Source organism: Acanthochromis polyacanthus, chromosome 16 (genome assembly GCF_021347895.1).
Source record: "Acanthochromis polyacanthus isolate Apoly-LR-REF ecotype Palm Island chromosome 16, KAUST_Apoly_ChrSc, whole genome shotgun sequence".
Lineage (NCBI taxonomy): Eukaryota > Metazoa > Chordata > Actinopteri > Pomacentridae > Acanthochromis > Acanthochromis polyacanthus.
In genome coordinates, this window is record NC_067128.1 from 20782095 (window position 1) to 20808894 (window position 26800).

The 26800-nt window shown below is 39.1% G+C and overlaps 1 protein-coding gene across 1 annotated transcript in view; it reads left to right on the top strand.

The window, feature by feature from the left end:
* Positions 1–24528, top strand: part of rngtt (RNA guanylyltransferase and 5'-phosphatase) — a 118913-nt gene extending 94385 nt beyond the window's left edge. Inside the window, exons 13-16 of the mRNA XM_022195614.2 lie at positions 672–772; positions 8290–8356; positions 20053–20176; positions 23382–24528. Coding sequence (XP_022051306.2) covers positions 672–772; positions 8290–8356; positions 20053–20176; positions 23382–23503 — 414 coding nt within the window. The 3' untranslated portion in view covers positions 23504–24528. The remainder of the gene's footprint in view (positions 1–671; positions 773–8289; positions 8357–20052; positions 20177–23381) is intronic.
* The last annotated feature ends 2272 nt before the right edge of the window (positions 24529–26800 follow it).

The following is a 26800-nucleotide window of genomic DNA, read 5'->3' on the forward strand; positions in this document are numbered from 1 at the left end:
GGCAACCTGACAGTGACGGAATCTGGTCATCTGTTCCCGCCTCCACCCATCATGCCTTTACATTTCTCATGTTTCAGTGCATTTGATTCATGTCCTTCTAAATGACAAGCATGCATTAATAATCAAAGAGATAGAGGAAAGCAAGTTAAGTGTGTCATATGCTGCTGCAGTAAAAAAAAAAAAAGTAGGGATGTAAAAATGGGATCATGTCAGATCATTGCACATAATTTGTCATATTTATATTTACGGATCTATTATTGTACTTCCACTGTGAACTTTTATACTTAAAATTATTGCATTTCAAATGTGGACTTCTAGCAAATTATGTAAACAGTTCCTTTTTTTTTGTGAGGAACTTGCAATTCATGACACTCTTTCATGACACAAACACTGATTTTTAACCGAAGATCAATAAATTACCAGCAGTGCATTATAATAGAACTTGATTTGTATGAGTGTTCATTAGCTCTGTAAGTGTTGCCTAAAAATGCAGCTCAGCTAACAAATAATTCATCCAGTAATTCTGGGTTGATGGATATGAATAACTACTCATGGAACCACAGTGTTACCTTTCTTCTGTAAAAGCACTTTGTGATATTTTTGCCCTTACAAATCTTTCACCTTGTAATGTCTTTTTTTTTTCTCGTTGGGGGGATTGGGTGTCTCTGCAGAGATACAAGGCTGGGAGATGTGATGACATTCTCAAATGGAAACCCCCCAACCTCAACTCTGTGGACTTTCGCCTCAAGATCACCAAAGTCGGAGGAGAAGGGTAAGGCACTGTTGCCAGGGAAACGCTCTGCCTGATAGATTCAATCGCACATATCATTTTGTGACATGCTAAAGTAATCAGGTTGAGATGCATGCACTCACATGTACACTTCACTGTGTGTGCCAGTGTTAAAAACATGCTATGAATCAAAAACACACAGAATTTTTTTCTTGCGTTTCCATTTTGCCTTGGGCTTCAGTTTTTTTTTCTTGCAGCAATTCTCCTACAGTGGCAACAGTTAATTTCTTTCCCCGTCACTGCCTGTTGTCTGCAATGCCAGATATTTCCTATTTGCTATTGGCACGCTGTCCATCTCTTTCTCTCTCATTTTATGCTTATTATCCCCTGCAACATAAATTATTCAGATCCACCGATGCTCATTCTAGCCCTCGTACTGGTAAACATTACAACTCTGCAGAAAACCAGTTCTGTGCTAGAAAATGACAATCAACTCCTTGTGAATGAGTGACTACAAATGCATTCAGGTTGAAATAGGAAGCTGCTCTAAAATTAGTTGTTGACTCTACGTCGTTTAAAGAAAACCAATTTGCATTTGCTGTGAAAAGGTGTAGCAGCTTTTTCTGCAGCACCACAAGTGGTGAAATGGTTTGAATGTCTTCAGGACGTATCTGCAGAAAGATTTTGCACATGGAGAGCATGAATTTCAGTGACTTTGGTTATCCCCAGAATTTTCCTCTTGTTCTGTTTTCAGGTTGACACGTGTGGTTTTGATTGTCTTGACAAATATTTAACCCTTTAAGCTTCAGTCAATTCCAGCCGTTTTCAGTACAAAAAATCGCTAATATTCTATTTTTAAATAAAAAAATGATGAAAAATACAGGGAATATTGGACGCACATCGCGAGGTGCATTTCCTTGAAAACGACCGATTCGTGGATTTTATACCGACTTCAGGACATGTTTTGGACAAAATAGTTTACTGGCTTGTGTTGTCTGGATGTAAAAGGTTGGATTATGGCTGTTTTTTGTGGAATCTTTTTTTCTGTGTGTAATAATGAACCCGGAAATGTGAGTCGCGCTGTGTGCGTTGAAGCCGTGTATAGAGAACGGATGGATGAATATTTGTTTTTGTCGGACAAATGTGTTTTTCTCACCCGCTGTGGTAATCGCATCTGAAAGTGGTTTATACCGGCGGATTCATGAGAATCTAAGCTTTCCATCGGCGTATAGTGTTTGTATAATCGTGTTTGCAGCCGTCGGACATTCTTGAAATTCCTATGCAAATTAGTAGGTGTACCGCCGGCGGTACACCTACGACGCACTGAAGCGTAAAGGGTTAATGGATTGATATGTAATTCTATACAGACACATATAGGTTCCTATTAGGATAAGGTGTATTTTTTTAGTCATCTCTGAACTTTTTATCTGCATCAATACTTTAGTTTACAACCAAATGCCTTCAAAACTCATGCTCAGCAGTCTCAGTCGTACTTTGTGTTTTGTGCAACTTAGCAAACTTTACACCTGCTGAAACATCAGCATGTTTGCATTGTAACTTTGAGGATGTTAGCATGCTGATGATAGCAGTTTGCATACATCAAAGCACCAGTAGGCATGAGCACAATCTCACAAAGCCACTAGCATGGCTGTACACTATAGTTCTTTTATTCATTTTTTTTTTGTCAGTGCAGTGCGCATCCTTTTGCTCTGTGTTCTTTTCTGCAGCCCAATCTGTGAATATTGTCTGAGTCGCTGTCAGCTTTCTGGTCATGCTGCCTTTTCCTCTGAGAGCCAGGTGACCTTAGTGACTGTCCCAGCTTTGTCGCCATGAGCCTGCCGCCATTCACAAACAACAGACTGAGAGGATAACAGCAGGACATGGTCACCTATTCTATTCCAAAGCCATGCCAGCATCCCAGCCAGTCAATTTCTTGCCTCCTCCCTGTGTGTGGGAAAACACAGACAATTATTGTTGCCATTTGAGAATGTTCTCATATTTCACCTAAAGATGTATTTCACTGGCACAGCAGCACTCACCAGACCTCAGCCTCAGTGTAGGTTTTTAAATCTCTTCTTAGTTACTGTCTGAGAAGGTTAGAGAGAGGGATGGATAAACATGTAAGGAGGTAACAACTGTTTATTCATCAGCCCACACAATCCTTGAGCAGATCTTTGTGTACCATGGAGGCACACAGCCTTGCATGTTTTATTACCTCTCTGAAAGGAAGTATTGAGACAGACAGTGATTATTGCGCAGCAGGAAAAGCGAAGAGGTGGGAAAGAACAAAATGGAAAGATGACAAAATTGCAGAGACATTGCCAGTGCCACACCCAAACCTGGAATTGAACCATCTCAAGTATTGTTTTGATTGCTTGAACTATAGATAATTTGAGCCAGCATTCTGTCAGAAGATGGGATGAGTAATGCTTACATCATTAGTCAGTAGGTCTGTAGTTATTTTGAAGACGTAGACTGAGACAATGGTCCTGCCTGACTGTTGTGGATTGGTTCTCTTGAGGCCAGTGCCCAAGCTTCTTGTTACTACCCTTGTCCTCTGTCGGCTCAAGTGACGTGACATCATTCCGTTCCATATTTTGTGTCAAATATCTACAGTCCAAAATCCCAATCAAGTGTACATTCTGAAATGCATCGGAGTGGTGTTAAGAACAACGTTAAGCCTATGCTTTTGAGATTTTGCTATTTTATTCTGACTCAGGTCTTGATAATTATTTTCTTCATACTAACCAACCATCCACTATGCCCCCAGAGTTAAGAAACAAATCAAACCACCGTGGATACAGTTCATGGTGTTAGGGAGTTTGTTTCCGGAGGACAAATGTGGAGTCTGTCTTTGGACTCTAAACCCTTGTGAATAGATTTCTCTGTATGATCATAAAGATGTCCGAGGTTGACGCCACAAGGACTTGGCCTGAACCAACTGGCAGATGATCACAGGGACATACACATTTTGCAGATTTTTATCTGTAATTTCTTTACAATTTAACAGGGTTGCTACTATTGTTTGACTTATGTTTTATTTTCTCCATTCATTTACAGAATATCACAGTGGCTACTCTTAGCATATTAAAATTATCTTATGTGTTTATTTTATATTTACAAGTATTCTATGCTTATACATTAAGTGTAAGTATATACCTCATCTGATGTGTCTATTTTTGTATGAAATATCCAAACCTCAACAAGAAAAAAATATACACAAATTAGTAAAGCACTCACAGAGCAATGATATAGAAATCTCTTACAAATCCGTGGATCCAGACTATAAGCCGCATCTCTGCCAAAATATCATCAATTGGTCCTTGTGTCATTTCTGACCTTCCCTGAAAATGTCTTTCAAATCTGTTCATCTGTTTTTGAGTAATATTGCTAAAGGCACTGTCACACTCTAGCGTATAGAGCCAGCGTATGAGGAACGTATCGAATATTTCGAAAAATTGTTTACTTGTCAACTTTTCAGTGTATGAGGTCGATTTTCGGTTAATGACCGTTAGAGTAACGTGAGCCTAGCGTACCGTCAGCCTATGAGTGGCGTATGCATAGCGTATGTCAGCGTATGTGATGTGTATTTGAGTTGGACGTATGAGTAACGTATATCAGCATACCGCCGACGTATGAGAAACGTATGCGGAACGTCAGCCTAACATATGAGGAGCGTGATGTTGGGACCAACCCTGTCCAGCAGTTCATCATACATTTCTGGAGGCATGCGTAGGAAGTTCCTGAAGGCTCTCTGATCTTCATTTCTCAATTCAACCATAAGCTGGTCTTAAAGGCCAAATTGACGCTGCCTTCCAATCCAAGGTTTCACCCAGATTGCACGTCTCATTCTATGCCTTCTTCTTCTGTGTCTAGCGTACTCAACTGCCAACTGTAACAAGTCTTGGTGATGTTGCAGCACAGCAACCTCCATCTCTGAACTTCTGGTACAAACTGATACAGATTTGGAAATGTGAGACTTTATATACCCCCCATACGCTGGAAATACGCATGTAATACGCATGGGATAAGTTGGCTGTACGCTCAGACGTTTGCAAAATGAGTGTCTCAAGGGGTGGCAACAAAACCGGACATTTTAACACAACGAACTTAATAAAACATCTGCAGAAGCATCATGGAAAGCAGTACGGAGACTTTTTACAGAAAAGCGAACCGTGGCAACCATCGTTGCAGGAAGCACTACAGAAGAGTACAAAACTCGCTCCAACGGCAAAATATAACGGAGAAAATTGTTGAGTTAATTTTTCTGGATGACCAACCACCTTGTGTGGTGGAAAATGTGGATTGTTGTAGTATTTTCGCATGAACGTGTGCGCCTTACGTTTCACTCTGTGGCCACTTGACGGCTTTTCTGTTGTACGTTTACTGTTTTTTTGTTGTTGTTTTCTACTGTTTTTCAGGTTAAATGTGATTAAGTGGCAAACTGTGGACATGTTTTCGTGTTAAATATGATTAGGTGACAGGTCTCTCCTCCTGTCCACCCCGCCGCTGTCTAAATGGCATCAGGGGAGATCCTACGCTGCTCTCAGCTTCACTCGCATGAGAACGTTAGGACAAGGTTTAATCGCCAGATATTATTTATAATATTATTTATATATTATTATAATAATATTATAATGATATGATATTTATAATATTATTTATATTCCATCAGTATTGTACATGTGTCAATAAAATAATTGTTCACTGTGTTTTACATACAGTACAACATCAGCGGCTGCATGCAGAAGAAGAAAGACACTAGATTGCACTATCACTGTTTACTCTTGTTTTTCTGTTTTTGTTTTGGTGCAGCAAATCAGGTGTATAACCTAGATTTTTATTGTTTTGATTGTGTGTCTTGAGAAACCATGTGCAACTTACAGAGTACTACCTACATTGTTCATAAAATTATTTATTGCAGCCTTGCAATGCCATTGAGGTATTGTAAGGTGTTGTACAATGAACGTAGTGTTTTTAGATGTCAGTATCAAGCAAATTACATCCATGTATTATTGACAACTTTTAGAATGACAAAAAGAATCATATCGGTATCGCCTGATCCTCAAGGCTGCAGTATCGATATCGATATCGGTATCGGATGTGAAAAAGTGGTATCGAGCCATCCCTAGTTATTACCATGGACTGTATATAAAGTGGACGTAGCATCTGGCTCCAAAATTGAAGCCCACCCGGAAGTGTCAAAAACTTGCAATATCACGCTGTCCGCTAGGGCTGGCTCCAAAAAGCTTTTGCTCCATCGACCCCAATTCATTTTTGGAAAAAATAAAATTTGATAGACTGATTTTCTACAGCTCAGGATTTTTTCCCCGTTAGTTTTCATGGTCAAAATGAGAGATCAGGTGGCCGATCTTAAAATAAATCAGTACTGAATTTGAAATAAATTGTTAAAGTTGGTGGAGCCAGGGGGCGTGGCTATACTTGATAGACAGCAACAGAAGCCTCTCTGGTAAAATGTGGGTGGGATAAGAGAGTCTTCAGCCAATCCTGCCCCTAGTTGCTCTCCGGTCCAGCCTGTTTGATGACGCTTTTTACATCACTGGCTCCAAAAAATCCAAAACGGCGACCAGGAAGTAGCAAAATCCGGGCTTCATTTTCTCAGTGTTGAAACCAACGGGTGACGTCATGGTTAGTTCACGCCTGGTTCATCCATCCATCCTCTATACACCGCTTTATCCTCATTAGGGTCGCGGGGGGTGCTGGAGTCTATCCCACCTGACTTGGGCGAAGGCAGGGGACACCCTGGACAGGTCACCAGTCTGTCGCAGGGCTACATACACAGACGAACAATCACACTCGCATTCACATCACGCCTGGTTATTACAACTAAATATTAAGTCTTATGCACTTTAATCTATTTTAAGCCCATCTGTTCCAATACTTTTACTAACCTAAGAATTTGGTGTTCCGTTACAAATAATATCTTCTAAGTTGAGTATCGGATCCAGATGTAAATACCTGGAAATGTCACATTCATATTTTGATGTCACACCCAAATGTTTTCAGTCTGTAGCAAAAAAAAAACAAAAAACGCACTGTTCCAGTACTTTTGGAGGGGAGTGTAACTCTCATACATTGACAGGTGTGTTATAATGAGGCATGGAAAAAATACATAATACACTTAACCCATTATCTTGCAAGTCCAAGTAGTGATAATTTAAAAAAAAAAAAAAAAATTATTTGACCCTGTCTTGGCCATTTTTGATCATGAAACTTATTTTCTTCTTCTTTTTCTTTTATGATGCTTTGCTTCTACAGATTCATAAATCATTTGAAGTATTGTGCAGCAGGCATGTAATACATTTCATTACATGCTGCTCACAGACTACATTGACATTTAACAGCGTTGGGATTGTTTTTGCAAAAGCGCCTGCTTTGCTCTTTACCTCGAATATCTTTATTTTTATGTGTTATGAAGTTCTCTTGTTTTGACAAAACATACCTGACACTACCTTAGAGGAAAGTTGATGTTGCAGTGTAATTTAAGACAAGCTGGGCTCATAGTTACACAACTTAGGCATTCAGACTGAGTAGAGGATCGCTTTAGTGTCTTGTAAGAGCCAGAGAACTACAAAAGAGGCTCTCTGAGACAAACCCTCTAATCTGTTTGCTCATCCGTTCTGTTGCCTTTAGAAAAATCTTAGACATATTATGGTTTTAGCCACAATCAGAGAGAGCATATTTATTGTTATTGAGTCCTGCAGATTTATTGAAGTTGTCACAATGTGCAAGTTGGTGATGAAATCAGTGTAAGAAATGTACTGTTTTAAGGTCTTGGTATTAGACGGTGTCCATCACTGCATGGCTATTTGGCTCCCTTAATGTCTACTGCTTTCTTCCTGCTCGTGCTAGCTATCATTACACAGGAGGGGGTAGGAGTGGACAGGAAGATGGTCTCCAATTTCAGCTCCAACTGAAATCTCTGAAGTAGCTGCATCAGACTCCGTCGCTGCTTTGTTGTTTAGCTGTCTGTTCACTTCAGCAGCCCCCCTTATTTCCGCTCTAAAAATGGTTAACTAATATGAGTGCCAGTGCTTGTCTACTTAGTCTGCAGCGCACGTAGTGACAGAAAATGTGTCTGGAAATAACAGCGGGTACATGGGGGTGTCTCTGGTGGAGGAGGGTGGGGGGTTGCAGAGAACAGTGTGTGATTAAGACATCTGTTGGTGATCTCTGGGGCACATGTTCATTAGATTGAGAGACACAAAACTGTATATAAAAACCCCAATAGTGTTGAGAAGTCAGTCAGCTCTCACAGAGATTGTATAGTTTATTGTCCATGACACTGTGCTCAGTTTGTATATATTTCACAGAATTACTATTACCCATACTGAATGTTCTCTGTAAGTTTGGAAACATTACACTGTGCAGAGACAGAAGGGCTCAGAGAGGTGTAATCTCACGTCTCTGCCGTTCTGTTACTAGCTTGGAAAATGGAAGTGGTGCAGCGATTTATTTGTACCGTTGTTACCACCGAGATACTCTCGTGTTGAGATGCTGTGCTGAGGGTGTTAACCGTGATCTTTTTGTCTTTGCAGGCTGCTACCACAGACTGTTGGCCTGCTCTATGTCGGCAACTATGACATGCCCTTTGCAAAGATGAAGGTGAGAACTCAAATTGGTTGTTTTGTTGAATCCAATTATGTGTCAGCAGTCCAAAGCCCCTGTATTTAAACATCACCTTTGTTCTGGTAAAGGCATGGAGCAATGTACTCTAACCATTCAACAGAACAGATTTTTTTGTTTGTTTTTGATTGTTTTTTTTGTTTTTCTGTTTCCATGAGTACATTTTATTGTATTTTAATAAGTAACCTGTCTATTTTCCAATCAGATTTTGTTTGCAACACCTCCTCTGTGTGTACGTATAGTCTGAGTAGATTCAGAAAAATAGAACTGTCATCTTTCCGTAGAATTTTAGTCAATTCTAGTTTCTAGAAGTCTGAAATATTTTTTTTCCATTCAGTAAATTGCCTGGAGGACACCTCAACTGGCAATGCCAAAAATAATATAGTAGCTTAGGTAATATAGTAATTTTTATCAAATCTATTCGATTTTGTATATTCATTGGAAGTAATAACCATCGTTCCATATCTGATTTTATGCTACATGTTAAGGGGTCATAGTTATATTTGCTAATATCTGCCAAGTCTTTGGAGAGATTATCTCCTAAATATTTAAATATGTCATTGCTCCAGTTGCATTTTAAACATTTTTGCATCTCTTTCTCATTGTTATAATTAAATGTTAAAATTTGAGTTTTATGGAGATTTAACTTGTAGCCAGAGTAGTAACCAAATATGTTAAATAAGGATAATAATGATGACTAGTATCAGGTTTAGTAAGGGTCATCAAAATATCGTCGCATACAGACATATTTTGTACTCTGTATTGTACATGGTGACCCCGACAAACAATTGTAGGAGTCAATTCTAGCTTCTAAAGTAAAACTCCAGTTTTGATCCTCTCACAGTTTCAGTACACAGCTGATTCTGATTTGTTTGTTTTTTTTGGTTAATCATTTTCTGCTCTCAGTGTAGGTCAACACTTTTGTACAGATGTTTCACACTGTTGAATTCAAATGTGCATTTGAGCACTATTTTTTGCCTTTCTGTATGACTGTACATCTTGTGATACAACAGTATTTGTTTTTACAGTTGTATTCATAACAGCTTAAACTGAATAATTGAATCTGCAGCTGTGGTGATGATTGATTCATCTGTTAATTATGTACTCTGTCAACATTCATGTGTTTTGTTTTGTGTTTGTTATATTTTGTCTTTTTAAATTGAATTTCTGTGGGATCTGACAGTTTGTTAGACTGAATCATGCATTTGAAGCTGTCACCTCAGGCTCCAGATAATAGCGAAGGGCTTTTTTTTTTTGGTATGGCTAAGTCTAACATTTGATAGGTGGAATGATTGATCTAATAATATTTACCATACCACTTTACTAAAGAAAAGGGAAAATATGTGCGTGAAGGGAAAGAACAGGTCAGAAAGTTACATTTTTCTATGAGCACACCCTTTTTGCAAAGTAAGGAACTATTACTGCTGTTGATGCCATGCCATCTTAAAATGATATATGGAGTTTGAATTGTGAGCTTAGGTTTATATTTTAGTTTTTTGACTTTTTATATGTGTTTCAGAATTAGCCAATGACTTTCAAAAGCAGAATTCTCTCTCAGCCTTTTTTCTACCTCGTGAAAATTTTTATTACAGAATGAAAACAATCTATGATGAGTGTTGGTCCTCACAGCACCGTTGGGACAGAGACATCGCTAACTGCACGTAACAATAAGATTGAGTTCAAGGGTTTCATTGTTGCCTGTTGTCTGTGAACACGCAGAGTTGTGCTGTATGAGACCTCATCATTAGCCCTTTAACTTACAGCAGCACAGACTTAGTCAAGTGACTCCACGGTAACTCTCCGTTAGAGTATAATGGGAATTTGCTTGTCAGAGGCAGAGAGCTAATTGAAGAGCAACATGATTTTAAATTTGCTCTGCAGTGCCACTGCTGCTACTTTTATTTTGACTTCAATAAGGCCATTGCATTATATGGAAATTTCTCATTTTAACTGAACATTTACTGAAAATGGTGTAAATATGAAAATCATGTCTGGATCGATTTATAAATCAGTGTACAGATACAGCTGTAATCATGGAAGATTTTAAAAAGAAAGATATTTCAATAATGTAGTCAATCTTCTCGGAGTTACAGCTCTATGTTGCTTGTTTATTTTGTCATTATGATGCAGCAAAAATCTGGTCTACCACTGAACTACGCATTTTTAATAGATTCATTTGGGTATATTCATGTTAGGAAAACAACTTTTATAAACTTTGTGAACATCCATAGCACTGTAATTCCAGAATAACCGTTGAGTTGTGGGAGTACAGCAGCAGTGTTTAGATTCAACAGAGCGTCTCATATGAAGGGTCAGGGATCAGACATGACACAACTGTTCAGGAGAAAATGTTAAATTTATTACTCAGACTGATGCAGATATTCTTCTATCAGTCTTCATTAAGAGACCATCAAACATATTTCAAGTGAACACTTTCATCTCCAAATGCAGTGGGAGCTCATCTGGCTAAAAGGCTACGTTCTTTATAATTAACATCTGCTTTTGTTTCCTCCAAAAAATGTGAACTCCATTGACCTGTCTTTGCTAAAGTTATGTGTAAGCTTACATGAGGCTGTAACTACACATCACCTCTTAAAAGTAGGGAAAACATTCATACACCATGTGTAAACAATTTGTCGTACCATTCTATAAATTCTAGTTTGTAGTAGTTTGTTTTTCATAACAGTCAGATCTTGTTTTCTGCTTAAGTATTTTCATGAATGAAAAGTTTCTAAAAAAAATTTGGACAAAAACTTCAAAGTCAGTCTGCGATTTTTTTTTTTTTTGGACAGATATTGTGATTTCAATATATTTTTTAAAGCCTAATTTCAAATCAATATTCACACTGTAATATATTTTAAACATGTTGGAGCATTAGCGCATTAGACAGACCAACAAAGTGTGATTTTAATGGATTCATTGTCCAGCCCCAGTCTTGACAAAGGCTCAACATCTTGACTTTCATAGTTCAGGCCCAGGCGTGAAGTAACCGTGACGTCACCTGTTGGTTTCAACGCCGAGAAAATGAAGCCCGGATTTTGCTACTTCCTGGTTGCCATTTTGGATTTTTTGGAGCCAGTGACGTAAAAAGCGTCATCAAACAGGCTGGACCGGAGAGCAACTCGGGGTAGGACCAGTCAATGGGACTGTCAATCAAGTATAGCCACGCCCCCTGGCTTCGCCAACTTTAACGATTTATTTAAAATTCAGTATTGATTTATTTTAAGATCGGCCACCTGATCTCTCATTTTGACCATGAAAACTAACGGGAAAAAATCCTGAGCTGTAGAAAATCAGTCTGTCAAATTTTATTTTTTCCAAAAATGAATTGGGGTATATGGAGCAAAAGCTTTTTGGAGCCAGCCCTAGCGGACGGCGTGATATCGCAAGTTTTTGACACTTCCGGGTGGGCTTCAATTTTGGAGCCAGATGCTACGTCCACTTTATATACAGTCTATGTTCAGGCCTTAGACTGCCTTCACATTAAGATATTCTTTAATATGCACATATTTCACTAATACTCAATTCACTTAATGGTGTTCACATTACCATTCTATTTTAGCAGTGTTTCCTGTGGAGAGCACTGTAGTTATTTTTGTCAGTACAGTGCAGTCATAACTGAAAGAACCAATGCTACAAACACAAAGCCTGAGCTATCATTAACAGCAGTGTTTTCACTCGTGTTATTTGATTTGACTTCTTCATTTGACTGTGTGCTTGTTCAAAAACTGGGCTTGACTGGTACTCATAGGATGGCTTTGGTTGCAACTGCTAGTGATTCAGTTTTGTTACATGACCGAATTTATAATTGGCTTCTACTTAATCTGTTAAATTCCTCTGGTAACTAATGCTGCACATGTAACCTGCTCTGGGGGGGGATCTAAATCTCTGTAAGATGCATCACCCTGTCACCACTTCTTCTCCTGACCATGTTCTCTCTTAGCATTACAGATCGCCAGCTGAGGGAATACATTATACCTGCAAACTTTTGAGCTGTACATTAGTAATGCCACTGAACTTCCTTCATACGTAGTTCACTCCACAGATCTACCCAGGAATTACATTTGATTGTGTGGTTGTGTAGGACATTTAAATGTGAATAGGATGGTTTAACTCTTGTGTTAACGCTGATTTCTACTGCAATTTAAATCTGTAGTTCCTGATTTAAGAAGAGTGTTGAGCGTGGGACTTCAAGAAAAATAGAATATGCTAAAGTTTGATAGAAGGAATGGCTATTGAATCCTCATTGAGTTATAGTTTTACTGCTTTATGGAGTCGACTCCCTGTGCAGAACTATATGTGGCTTCTGCATGTAGCTCATTAATCATAAATAATTTGAATGGTGCCTGACAGATGTAGTCACCAGAAGCAGAGATAAGAGCAGCTCCTCTCTGTAAAAGACCGGTGGCTTTGATGAAGCTGTGCGTTTGGCAGTGTGCACTTTACCTGCTGAGCACTGGAATGCTTTTGACTGGTATTTCCATCACTGAATTCCTCAATTTGTATTTCCCCAATTTCCATATGTGCCGCTAAGCAAGTCAATAAGTTTAATTGTGATAAATATTACTCTTTAATTATTTTAATTTATTATTAAAGTGTCTGGAAGATTTTTTTTTTTTTAGATTTTTGTTTCCCACATGTTGTTTTGTCATTCAAAAACCATGAATGCTGTCAGAGTGAGGTTCAAAAAGACAAATACTGTCAGAGTAATTGAAAGTGCTGCCCACAGAAAACACTCAACACAGAAAGACCCACAGTCACGCTGCATAGCAAAACAAACTAATCAGTTTAGAGTTTGGGCAGATAAAGCTCAACTCTGTGGGCTGTGCAGCGGCTGCCTTTGGGAGTGTTGGAGCTGTTTATCTGCCAGACTTGACAATGTGCTGTCCCCCTTCTCTCCCCTCATTTCTCTAAGTTACACATTATTACCTTGCTTGTCTCTGTTTTGTTTTTGACAAGACATCCAGTCTGAGCATATCCAATTTTGATTGGTATTCTACACTCACTGACCACTTTATTACGCACATCTTGCTTATAAAAGGTTGGACCCCTTTTTGCTTTCAGAACTGCCGTAATTCCTTGTGGCATACTTTCCACAAGGTGTTGGAAACATTCCTCAGAGATTTTGGTCCATTTTGACATGATAGCATTACCCAAAGGTGCTCTATTGGATTGAGATCTGGTGACTGTGGACGCCATTGGAGTACAGTGAACTCATTGTAATGTTCAAGAAACCAATTTGAGATGATTTGAGCTTTGAGACATGGTGCATTATCCTGCTGGAAGTAGCTGTCAAAAGATGGGTACACTGTGGTCATAAAGGGATGAACATGGTTAGCAACAATACTCAGGTAGGCTGTGGCATTTAAATGATGTTTGATTGGTACTAAGGGGCCCAAAGTGTTCCAAGAAAATATCCTCCACACCATTACACCACCAGCAGCCTGAACCGTTGATACAAGACAGAATGGATCCATGCTTTCATGTTGTTTGTCAAATTCAGACCATCTGAATGCTGCAGCTGAAGACCAGGCAACACTTTTCCAGTCTTCTTTTATCCAATTTTGGTGAGCCTGTGTGAATTCTAGCATCAATTTTCTGTTCTTAGCTGGCACCCGGTGTGGTCTTCTTCTGCTGTAGCCCATCTTCTTCATGGTTGGACGTGTTGTGCATTCAGGGACGACATTCTACATTCTTTGGTTGTAACCAGTGGTTATTTGAGTTACTGTTGCCTTTCTATCATCTCCAACCAGTCTGCCCATTCTCCTCTGACCTCTCACATAAACAAGGCATTTTTTTGTTCTCTTTTCTGACCATTCTCTGTAAACCCTATAGATGGTTGTGTGTGAAAATCCCAGTAGAGCAGCAGTTTCTGAAATGCTCAGACCATCCCATCTTACACCAAAAACCATGCCACATTCAAAGTTAGTTAAATCCCATTTCTTCTCCATTTTGGTTCTCAGTTTGAACTTCAGCAAATTGTCTTGGCCACGTCTACATGCCTAAATGTATTGAGTTGTGTCCATGTGATTGGCTGATGAGCTATTTGTGTTAAGCAATTGAACAGGTGTACCTAATAAAGTGAGTGTACATTTATACCTGGGATCAGAACCAGACATTATTTACTTTGTTCTTTAAGAGTAATTAAATTGTTGGAGCTGTAACTGGCCCAGGTAATTGCACTGTAGATAATACAACACACGTGGCAAATACAGTCGTGATCAGAAGTTTACATACACTCGTAAAGTCCGTGTGCATCATGGAAGTTTTGACTTTCCAATGACTTCTAGAACTTTTAATTTTCTGATGGAATGATTGAAACATATGCATCTTTGTCACAAATAAATCTTTTATTTTGATTAGTTCATAGTTATATTATAGGTCTTCTGAAATATGACAAATCTGCTGGGTCAACTATATACATACAGCACTTTTAGTTATCAGATGTGGTGATGTACAAAGCTGTGCTAATCAAATTTTCTTTGTCATGGTCTCTCATCTTCTTGTGAGTGATTGCAATTCACTACAGACACTGAATCCTCTGAGCTAATTTAAAGAAGGCCCATTTGATGTAGTCATTAGACTCTGTCACAAACACAACAGTGGGAAGCAAATCATTTACTTGAACAAGTTAGGAAAGTCATTTGGAGCCATTTCAAAGGTACTCCAGATCCCAAAATCATCTGTGCAAACATTTAAATTGAACAAAAATTGAGCTGTTTGGCCACACTGAAGCTGGTTTGTGGCCAGTAGAACGGGTGCTTTACACAAAGTAAATTAAGTAAATTATTTGGGAAAAGCTCAAATCAACCAGAAGGCTGTCTTAGACAGAGTTAAATGTTCCAACAAGACAACGACTGAAAACACAACTTAGGCACAGTCCAGAATCTGGACTGTGCTGAAGAAACAAGCGTATGTCAGAAAGCCAACAGATATATTTAAACTGCACAAATCTTTTCCTGAGTGGTCAAAAAATATACCCACAAGCTTGTGGACAGCTACCAAGAGCACCTAATTTACTTATTTAATTGTTGTATGTATATTTTCGACCCACTCTATTTTGTCATGTTTCCAGAAGACCATTCATAAATCAGTAAAGAAATCAAAATGCATGGTTGTTTTTTGTCATAAAGATGTGTTTTAATCATTCCATCATAGAAAATTAAGAGTTAAAGGAGTCACAGAAAAATCAAGACTGCCATAATGTGTAGGATTTTTACAGGTATTCACAGCTGTATATTATCTTAATAATCCATGCCGTTTGCTTAGTCATCCAGGGAAGTGGTAGTACGAGCTGACATTAATGGACAGAAGACTACTGTACTCTATCTGAAAGTATATATGAAAGATTGAACACCAGTTTTCCTTGTGTCCATCAGTGTTGTTATTCCTACCGAGGGAAAGTTTGTTCGGTTTCATACTTTTGCATCTTCTCTCCTCACTTATATATTCTTTCATTTAATTCTGGTTATTAAAATGGACCTGAGTGCTGCTGTGTTGCAGACCTAAGGGACACTTCTGATTAAGTCTAGAATGAAACATAGGCAGGGTCACTCCAAGAGAGACACGGTAGAAAAAACATAACAGCTATTCAAGGAAATTAAAATCTTTGAATGTTTATTCGTCTGTGTCGCCATCTCTACAAAAGTTTTGTAATATTGTGTAGCACAGTGTCTGGTACAGTAGTCCCCAAGGTTCCAGTATTTGATAAAGAAGTAGGATAAGGGTCTTTCTAGTGCGGTAACTGCTAAAAGGTCAGATGTCATAAACTCCAGCAGTCTGAAGGCTGTTTAAGTCTCATTTTCTGCTCTTTTGGGTGATATAATAGACAAGATATTCAGTATGTTTAGTGATTTTGTATGAGGTAAACCATATTTTAACATGAAAACATGGATCCATCCTGTTTTGTGTCAACAGTTCAGGCACGTTTGGTGTTGTATTAATGTGGGGAATATTTCCCTGGCTCACTTCAGCCCATTTGTATCAACTGAACATTATTTATACAGCACAGCATACATGAGTATTCACTGTACTCCGATGGCCTCCACAGTCACCAGATCTCAATCCAATAGAGCACCTTTGGGATGTGGTCTAACAGGAAACTCATCATGGACCTGATCAATCTGTTATAACTGTGTGATGCTATCATGTCAATATGGACTAAAATCTTTGAGGAATGTTTCCAGCACCTTGTTGAATCTGTGCCATGAACCCAGAACTACCAAAGTGCACCTAATAAAGTGGCCGGTGAGCGTAAATATGAAACAGGATCAGAAGGCTGAAGCTGGGATGCTGTTGGTCTTCTGCTGTATTATATAAAGAATATGAAATGATAGCAATCCCAACTTTGAAGTAACAATTATTTTATCGTTGACTTAAAGTCAGATTTCTTCTTGAGGAATCCAAAGAATCCCTTAAAAGAGTGCTTATATTAGTGGGAAGTTATCATTTTGTTGTAAAACTGTATCTACAAAGAACACGCCCCTGTCAGGAATATTTGTATGGACATGAGCCTGGATCTTGAACATATAATACCCCAAATTATTATTGTTATTATTATTAGCAGAAGTTTTATTGTCCTTATATTACTTGTGTTTATCTAAACAAACTTGTTGCACATCAAGCACACACAAGGCTCCGTTGCATCAGGTTTCAGGGGACTAATTTGAGGCAGTGGTACACAGCAGAACAGTAAATTTAAATGTTTTCAATCTTTGCAATAGTCACCATAAAATAGGCATTTCTTTAAATCCCTTTGAGAAGGAAAACATGTGCTGCTTGTATTTTTCTTTGTTGTTAATCTGTATAGTTTCTGTATACTTACTGTATATTTGAGCATGGCAGCATTAGAATAGAAAGCAGACTGCAGAGTTGTTCTGCTCTGCAGTAGTGCAACACTCACTGATGAAGAATTTGACTGCCAAATTCCCTGATAACTGGTGGCACACGTGCGCTACCATAATGAGACAGATTTGAATGGATTAAACACCAAGTGGTGATGGAAAATGGCAGCCAACATGTCACCCTTCCCAGCAGGAAGGGATCCAGCCTGTAGCAGCACATCCTGTCTGCCTCTACTGCCCTTCACATTTTTCTGACAGTTTGCTATGTAGAGCTTTTACAAGGCTCAGAGATTCTGTCAACGCTTTAGATCACCTGCTATTGTTCTCTAAGAACAGCAGGATGAACTGTCCACAGTGATCAGCCACAACATTAAAACCACTAATCGTTGAAGTGCATTGTAAAATGCAATGTCCTACTGAAACTGAGGGTGCTGACATTGACAAACATGTCACTTTGGCATGCACCATCCAAGTAAACATTGCTGCTGACCAAGCACACACACCTCACACCCATGGCAACAGCACTTTCTAACAACAGTGGTCTACTCCAGCAGAGCAGCGTATGCGACCACACTGCAAATCAGCTCCTAGATCATGACAAAGAGTCGAAGGTGTTGACCCAGCCTCCAAACTCCCTAGTTCCCAAGCCAATCAAACATGCATGGGATAGGCTGGAACACGCCAGATCCATGAAGGCCCATCCCACAACCTGCAGGACCCAAAGGATTTAAAGCCAAAGTCCTGTTGCCAACACTGCAGAACACCCTTAAGAGGTCTGGTGTCTATACCCCAACAATCAGAGCTGTTCTGGCAGCACAAGGAGGACATGCAAAATTTTGATTTAATGTTGTGGCTAACGCTGCATTTTCAAAGAAAGCAAAATTCATTTAAATTTACAGTTATGGCAGAGACTAATTACAGACACTACCATTCACAAGTTTGGGGACACCAAGGCAATTTGTTTTCTGTGAAATCACACTTTTATTCATGTGCAAACATAATTGCACAAAGGTTTCTAATCATCAATTAGCCTTTTTCACCATTTGTCAACACAATGTAGCATTAGAACACAGGAGTGATGGTTGCTGGAAATGTTCCTCTGTACCCCTATGTAGATATTCCATTAAAAATCAGCCGCTTCCAGCTAGAATAGTCATTTACCACATCAACAATGTCTAGACTGTATTTTGATTGAATAAATGTTATCTTCATTGCAAAAATTGCTTTTCTTTCAAAAATAAGGACATTTCTAAATGGCGACAGACTTTTGAACAGTAGTGAATGCTGATGATAATTATGATTTGTCAAGGTCATTATCTAAAATGCCATTCTTTCTTTCATTCACTTGCAGTCTTTCTCACACTTTCCATCTTCCTTCCTCACACACTTTCTTACTTCCTGTGCGAATGCGACCCCCACTGTGAGCCCAGATGCCCCACACTCCAGGATCCTATACACTTTTACTTTGTATTTTAGTGTCTTGCCAAACACTGGGGCTTTCCTGGCACCAGTGGTCACTGTCTTAGCTCGACTGAAATGTCACATGTTCAACTGAACCCTGGAGGTTGCTGTCTTGGTTTTCACTGTTTTGACAGTACAGCAAATGCCCCAGCAGCCTCTGAATTTTGAGATCATGTCAGAAATGGGTACTTTATGATGGCTCATGTCACTGTATTGGTGTTTATTTTAACACCCCACCATTGCATAAGACCGTTTAAGCTGCACTTTCTGCCTTCATTGTTCCCAGCGGCTCGAGGATTTTCATTCTCCAGGTCTCAAGAATCCTCTCAGTGAGACACAGTCCCTCGACAAGTAAACAACAGATGCTCAAATGTCTTCTTTGACTCATACTTGATCTTCAGTATCGTGTGCCATTTTCATCTACTTGAACAGCGTTACAGTGAGCTCAGTGTGTAGAGCTGATTTTGTTTTCAAAGCAGAATATGATGTAATAAGTCAGTGATCCTGTGTAGCTCAGTAGGTGGACTAGGAACTCTTGCACTGCTTTGTTGAAAGATGCATCACAGAGATACAGTCGCTCATACTGTCTTAATATTTGTATGTCAAAATCCTTAAGAAGCATTTCAACAGAAAAAACGAATTCTTTTAGATAATTTAACATAAATTTACTATCTTTGCTGATTCTCAAGGTGATTTGTCTCCTTCATCTGTCAGTATTAATAGCTCTCCATAAAGCATTGGAGCGTGGTCACATTTTTTGACCTCCTAAAATCACACTACATTGTGGGATTGATGTTTTCACGCTTTTATTTAAATGAGCTTGTGCCTCAGACTTGAACAAAGTCATTACTTCATTGTGCATCAGCCTGACATTTTAACTTTGTGACTGCTTGTTGCACTTCAATTTTTGCTTCCAGATTTTTGGTTTATTGCAGATTTTAAAAATCTCAGTTCAACTTTTTTTCTTTTTTTTAAAACCAGTGAATGTCAGCATGTGTTCCATTCAGCTGCTGTCTGGTGTCAGTTTATGTTGCACTTATTTGGTAGGTGTAGTTTTCTTTTTTAATTTCAGCAAAAAGTATTTCATAACATGTAATAACAGCAAAAGTGAAGATAAGTGTTCACAGCATATAGAACCTGCCAGTTGCCCAAATTAGTTGCATCGATGGGTTTAATAGTATGTGTCTGGCTGCTACAATGATCACGTCTGTGACTCCCTTGAGATAGAAAGCAAAACTGGCAAACCACAATATGGTCATTGTTGTGGGTACTGGGTTTATAGTTTTCATGGGCAATAATGGCAGCAGAAGAAAACAAAATGATTCTTTTATTCACTCACATTAAAGCTATCTCTCATCTCTGTCTGCAAAGGCCTCTAAAGAGCTGAAACAATATGACAACAAGATCATCGAGTGCACCTTCGCCAACAACAGCTGGGTGTTCATGAGGCAGAGAGTGGACAAGAGCTTCCCAAACTCCTACGATACAGCTATGGGTGAGTCTTCTCTCTCCAACTTTGTTTATTAATAAATCATTGTATCCTCTGCCCCAGTAAAACTATTCGTCAGCCTGTGATTAACGGTCCTTTTTATCTTTATTGTACATCCTGCCTTAGTATGATAACTGCATTATGGAGCTGTGCGTGTAGAGGGGTGAGCGTTCTGTTGTGTACTTTTCATCTAGAATGCACACAGTCTGGCCTCGTATTTGGTGCCCGGGACAAATTGTATTTTCATGCCATCATTTTTAAATAGGGAAGCTGACATTTTGCTGCAAAAGGTTTTCCATCTTTACAGGTTCCACTGTAAATGGACATACACAGCAGACACACCTTCTCATTTCATGTTTTTCATTGTTTTCATGACTATTTACTCTGTAGATTCTCACTGAAGGCATCAAAAGTATGAATGAACACATATGGAATTATGTAGTAAACAAAATAGTGTGAAATAATTCAAAACATGTTTTATGTTTTAGATTCTTCTGCTCGTATTATCTTTGAAAGTCTTTCATAGTTGTTATTTATTATCTGATGAAGCTGCCCTAGTATTTTCTCTGGAAGATTTAAAATTAGCCAATTTCACTGACATGAGGAACAAAGTGATGAACTCTGTTTTGAACTTCTACTAAATAATTACTTCTCAATAGTCCTACATTTTATTAAAGCAGTGACATTAGGCTCTCAGTGAAAGACATGGATAAATCTACAATGAGAAGAAGAGAGAAAAGCATCCAAAAACAGTAGTGTAGAACTGTAATAACGCGTTTGTGTAGATATAAATCTAACTGCTAGACTTCACTGTGCTGAGAGGAGAAGAGCAAGCATAAAAGTACAAATTGAAGCAATAAAAACAAGAAGCACTGGCGGGCAAAAATACATTTAAAGAGTGCCCTGAATTGATTAAAGACAAAAGAAAATATATTTCTGAATTATTGAGCTTTAGATCCTGAGGCAGGCTGTTGTTCAGCCTTGGAGCCCAAATGGCAAAACCCTCTTTTATCTAGAATGGAGACAGGCAGCACTGCGTTTCTCCCAAGCTGACAACACGAAGTTCCATTTAGAAACTGGAAATGCTCAGAAATGTGTTGTTGGTATCATGGCATGGTCATGAATGTGCCAAGGGAGCTGTGAAGTATGAGGAGCTATTTCCAGCATCACTTGTCCCAGAAGTACAATTCCAACTCAAGATGCACTTCTACAGATGGATTCATCACCGCTTCAGCGTTTATGTTCGAAAACATTTGGTCCTTTTACGTCCTTTTACGTTCTGTCAGTTTGCGGTTTTTGCCTGAAATATTCACGGATTAAGGATTCCACACTAACCTTTAACCTGGTTGCACTGGTGCGTTATTTAGCCGCACCCAAATTTTTCAACCCATCTTTTAGCACTGTGATAGGCATTTGGTTTGCGTTGTTTAGAATGATTCCATGACGTGTTCATGTTCTCTTGGAGGTAATCTTTGTGTATTTTGACTTAAAGAATTGATGAAGTAAAACCCCCATGTGAGAAGTTGCCCACTAAGCTGCTCTACTGCTGAGTGTGCATGGACGACGGGCATGGAGCTGCAGCAGAGACTACTGATGGGTTTATTGCTGACTGAAATTGATGCAGCAATTGATTATTCTAGCGATTAATCGGATTCCGTGCTTGGGATGCGGATTGCAGACCATCCTGGTGGAACATGGGCCAACATCTGTGCTGTATTACACGTATGTAGTATAATACAGGGGTACTGTACTAAAACTCAAAGCCATGGGAACCGACATGTATGTAGTTGGTGATGCAGAAATCACATCAATATGTTTTATGTTTGGTCCGTTTAAACTGCTGTACTGCCGCTGATAGAACACATAATAGACCAGATTAGTTTATTAGCATTTACTGCAGAGAACATTCAGTCAGTAACATTAGTTGTTTTTTTGGGGGGGATTTTCAACAAAATAAAGTGATTTTCTTCATTATGAGACAGTATCAGACCTACATGCACTTCAATACAAGATCATGTTTGAATATATGAAGTTTGTTTTTGTGCAGCTGTCTGTTGGTAAAATAAACACATTACACATGTTTAACAGTTTTCTACCAGCATTCCAGTCTTACATTATTTCCAGTCGCAGCTTTTTACCATCATACATTTTTATATTCCTCATTGGTATCTATAAAGACAACCTGTGGACTGAAGCAGCTGAACATGATTGGTTCATTTTGTGCAGAAAACGAGTCAAATGATGCGTTAAACGCTCCTGTTTGTGTGATGAGTTTGAAGCAGAAAACCTGAGTTAACATATAAGCAGAAAACCACCTTCATACCTGTTTAACTTTGACTGAGGTTTTCGTTTTTGTCGAGCCGACTCACACAAAGAAAGATAAACTATTTCAAACTGCCTTCGTAATTCAGTCCTCTGATCTGCTAAATGCTGTAAACGCGATAAAAGCTGCACCAGTTCAGATAAAAGCATCCTGTCCAACTTAAAATCCCCTCATAATTTATTGATTGTAGGTCTGGATCTGTATAGGATGAAGTCTGGGTCCAGACTGTTCAGATTGTCCAGGTCATTTTAGTAACCTCAGGTCTAGTATCTAGTTGATTAAGCAACGCCTCGATTTAGAGAATTTTGCATCAAGGAATTTTAGGAATAATTAATGGAATAACTTGAGGAATTGTTTCATCCCTAGTGCAGTCATAATTTCTGGGGGCTTCTGGCCTGTCCCTTCCAAGTGATACAACCTGTTGACTGCTTTACAAACCAAAAGCCACAAACTACAGAAATGCCTGTGAGGCAAAGTGCAGGACATGTTAGCGCTGTTTAGCAGAGCCACCAGTGGGTCTGACAGCGCTCTGAGCAGCAGAGGAATCACCACAGCATCTCACAGAGCTAATCTGCCACACGTACTGAGACAAACCTGCTACATCTTAGGCACACCTGTGAAACCAATGAAAGTGAATGAAGAAAATGTTTTTACTTATTTATTTTGTTTTACTCTGTTAAGCGCCTTGTGCCCCTTTTGGCGGTTGGAAGGTGCTTTATAAATAAAATTTGATTTGATTTTGACTTGACAGGTGTTTTCGTTGCATTGACAGCTTTTTGCTTGGCTCTGCACATGGCATCCCTGGAATTCAGTGTTGTAGGAAACGCCTGTCAGCATCTCTGTAGTAATTTCCTTCTTCCTGTGTACGTTTGTTTCTTCTCTCTCCAGCTGTGTGTAAAAGCATCCAGGAGCCCGTTACGAAGGAAATCCTTTTGGAGTATCTGGACCGTTGTGCTCAGGGAGTCCAAGCCAGAACCGGAAACACCCGCCAGACCCAGACTCTGAGCTAATGCCCCCGCCCCCTCCAAAGAGACCCAACCGGGCCATCCCATAGCGACAGCTGGGCCTTCTGGACTTCTCCACAGTCACAGTGTACATCGACATCACCAGCTACATCACCCTACAGAAAACAGACATTTCAAGGCTTTCTTGCCCGCAGTACATTTGCTTTTTCAGCCTGTACATGTAAGGACTTCAGAAAAGGGACTGCCTCAGTGTCATTAAATTACCTGTAGATTGTTTGTAGCTTAAATTGCTCGTGTTCTTATTAAAATGAAAAAAAATCATGCTTAGGTTATTTTTCGGTTTTCCTATTTATCTTTTTAAAACTCTGAGCTACTTGGTATTTATCAGCAGTGATGTTGTTCTGCCTACAGATGACACCCGACAAACCTTGTTTCTGTTTTGTCACCCAAACCCCTAATTTGATTTGCAAAAGAAGTAAACCTCATCAGAGTTCAGTCTGCTGTCTTGATCTGTTTAAGTCAGGAAACAACACTTCAGAAATACTTTCTATCATCGACGATCTCACTTTGATTAGCACAAAGCTGCAAGGATTTGAGGTTTAGTTTCAGTTAACAGCATAATGTTGCTGGTAGTTTTCCACCTGTGACGCTCAGCGGAGGTTTCCGAGTGTTTTCATGTCTACAACGACCAAACAGATCGGGATTAGATCTCAGCGCTCTGCTTCAGCCCATCTGTGTGGACTTTTGTTTTAAAGGCCACATGGGTAGGCGGGGAGATGACAGCATGGTTACACTTTCTCTACAAACTAACTACAAAGAAGTAAAAAGTCAAAGTCAAGCTACAGATGGGTGACATATTAAAGGAAAAATCAACAGAAGTGAAGCAGCTTTAGCTGGAGGGATGAAAGTTATTCTTCTGCTAATCTAAGATGAGAACTGGACTGAAATCACTCTGAGTTGCCTGAATGTTTGTGATTTTTTTTTTGAAGTTGTCATATGTTTGTGGCTCCCACATGTTGATCAGACTGTATGACAATAAAGGAGGTTGCATCGGCATCTCATTAAAAAAGCTTAGGCAGCATTCAGCTTCAGAGCGTACAACAAACAGTAGTCTCTGCCACTCTTCTCTGTTTCCATTGCTGTTGGTTTTACCTCCATTTTAAATTATTTTTAATAGGGCTGAGTTTTTAAAAGGTTATAGCCTTATTTGTGAAACATTACACCTGGATGGGCATCAGTTTAGTTATTTAATAATGATCATGTACAAATTGACATACAAGAAGAAGAAATGCTTTGACTAGATTAAGGGTGTTCCAGTAAAACAATACAATTAGTGCAATTTAATGCAGTATTTGAGTCATAAATTCTAAGTGTATAGTAGTCACAGTTTAAACACCTCTCTCTATGAGATGCCATCATGTCATCCAGTTAACACAAACAGAAGTAGAAAAGCACTCAGAGAGCGCAGTGTTCCACCAAGGCTGCTCAGTTGTATGATTTTGACGGATGAAATCTTTAAAACATTTGTTGTCCGCAGCGGTGGTTTTCTAGTAGGATGGCAATCGTGATTATCAGCAGGCAGCTGACGTAGTGTTCACTTGTAGTCATAGTTACGCCATGCCGATATCTCGCAATGATACAGAAATCTTTAACAAATCTGTGAATCCAGACTATTGGTGCATCACTGGCAAAATCTAATCGGTTGATCCTCGTGTCATTTTTGAACTTCGATGAAAATTTCGTCTAAATCTGTTCCTTGGAGGAGTAATCGGTGTACCCCATGTCATGTAAGTGGTCACAGACAAGACACTGAAGTCAAAGCACAGATCTGTGAAAAACTGAATATGGACAATTGCAATGTGAAATACTACTTGATAATTTACCAACATTTGCATTTTATATTTTAGCCACATGTTTGAGGTGATTTATGGCAAAAATGAGAGTAAAGCTCACTCATTTGGGTTCTTTTGTTTGTGCACATCTTGTTTACCAGTTGAAACATCTTTGGTCTTAATCCAAACCCCAGAGCAAGGAAGGTGTTTTTGTGTGGCATTGATACATTTTTTGTTTGTTTGTTATCCACTTAAAATTAGCCTCTAGTACTGCTGGTACAATGATCAGTAGCGGTTTGAGCAAGGCCAGTGGTAACACGTCTGAAAAGGTGATACTGCTTAGAAATAATCGCTTATATTTGTTTCCCTCAAATGCTTTATGAATGGAGATATATTTAGCACCAAATTAGTCGTCCCTGTTGCAAATTTTACAATTGGACAGAATTTCCGCCAGATTGGTGAAGTTTGACATGCAGTCTCAGTTAACTGGCTAAGCAATCTGGGTGACGGAAAGTCAATTGGATTCCAGCAGTTTTGGATTATCTTAAAGTCTGAGTGGCCTCTAATTCAGTTGTTTTTTAACATGATGCCTGTGAAAGGATGGAATCGACTTGGGCGTTCACTACTTCTGGAAATAACAGTGGAAAAGAACTCAACAAATGTCAAAAGGCAGACTACTATAAATCACAGAAGCAGCAAAATTAACATTCATTTCTTTGGTTATTTACGGTGCTTGTTTTTGTTTTTTTAAAGAACTGCAATAAGGGCTGCACAGTGACTTGGTGGTTAGCACTTTTTTCCTTGCAGCTAGAAATATCCCTGGTTCACATCCTGGCATCCACCGGGATCTTTCTGCAGGAGTTTGCGTGTTCTTCCTGTGCATAGTGTGGGTACTCCAGCTTCCTCCCACAGTCCAAAAGCATGCTGAGGTTAACTGGTAACTCTAAAAATTCGCGTAGGTGTGAATGTAAGTGTGATTGTTGTATGATGAATAAAGGGGGCGTGTCTAAGGTGTCCCTGCCTTCACCCTAAGTCAGCTGGAAGGATTAAGTGGTATATAAATAATCGATGGATAGAACTGCAATCAACAGTACAACACTTTCCAGCTGTGACCAATACTGGAGGGTATCTATGGCTCTTATTTCGCCATGCTCACATATCTTCCAACAACGTCCTTCTCTGTATACACTTCTTGAGTAATGCTGCATGTATTTGATTGTAATGACCAATTATGTTTTATTTTACAGAATCTCTCTAATTTAGAAGACATTTTTAAAAGACGAGTTTGAACCCTGCTGGCAGGTTTTTGGCTTCAGAGGGTTAACTGAGCTTTCATCTGTAAAATTGAGGTTGACCTCTGAGATCCATCAGCTTTCAGACAAACAGATATTTATATGCTGCCCCTGAAAGAATTCCAAGGAGAAAAATTCACTTCATGTGTCCACTTGAATTGCCTGACAGAATTAGCATATTTATTAACCACTTGTGCCCTGCTGAGAGCTCCACTTGC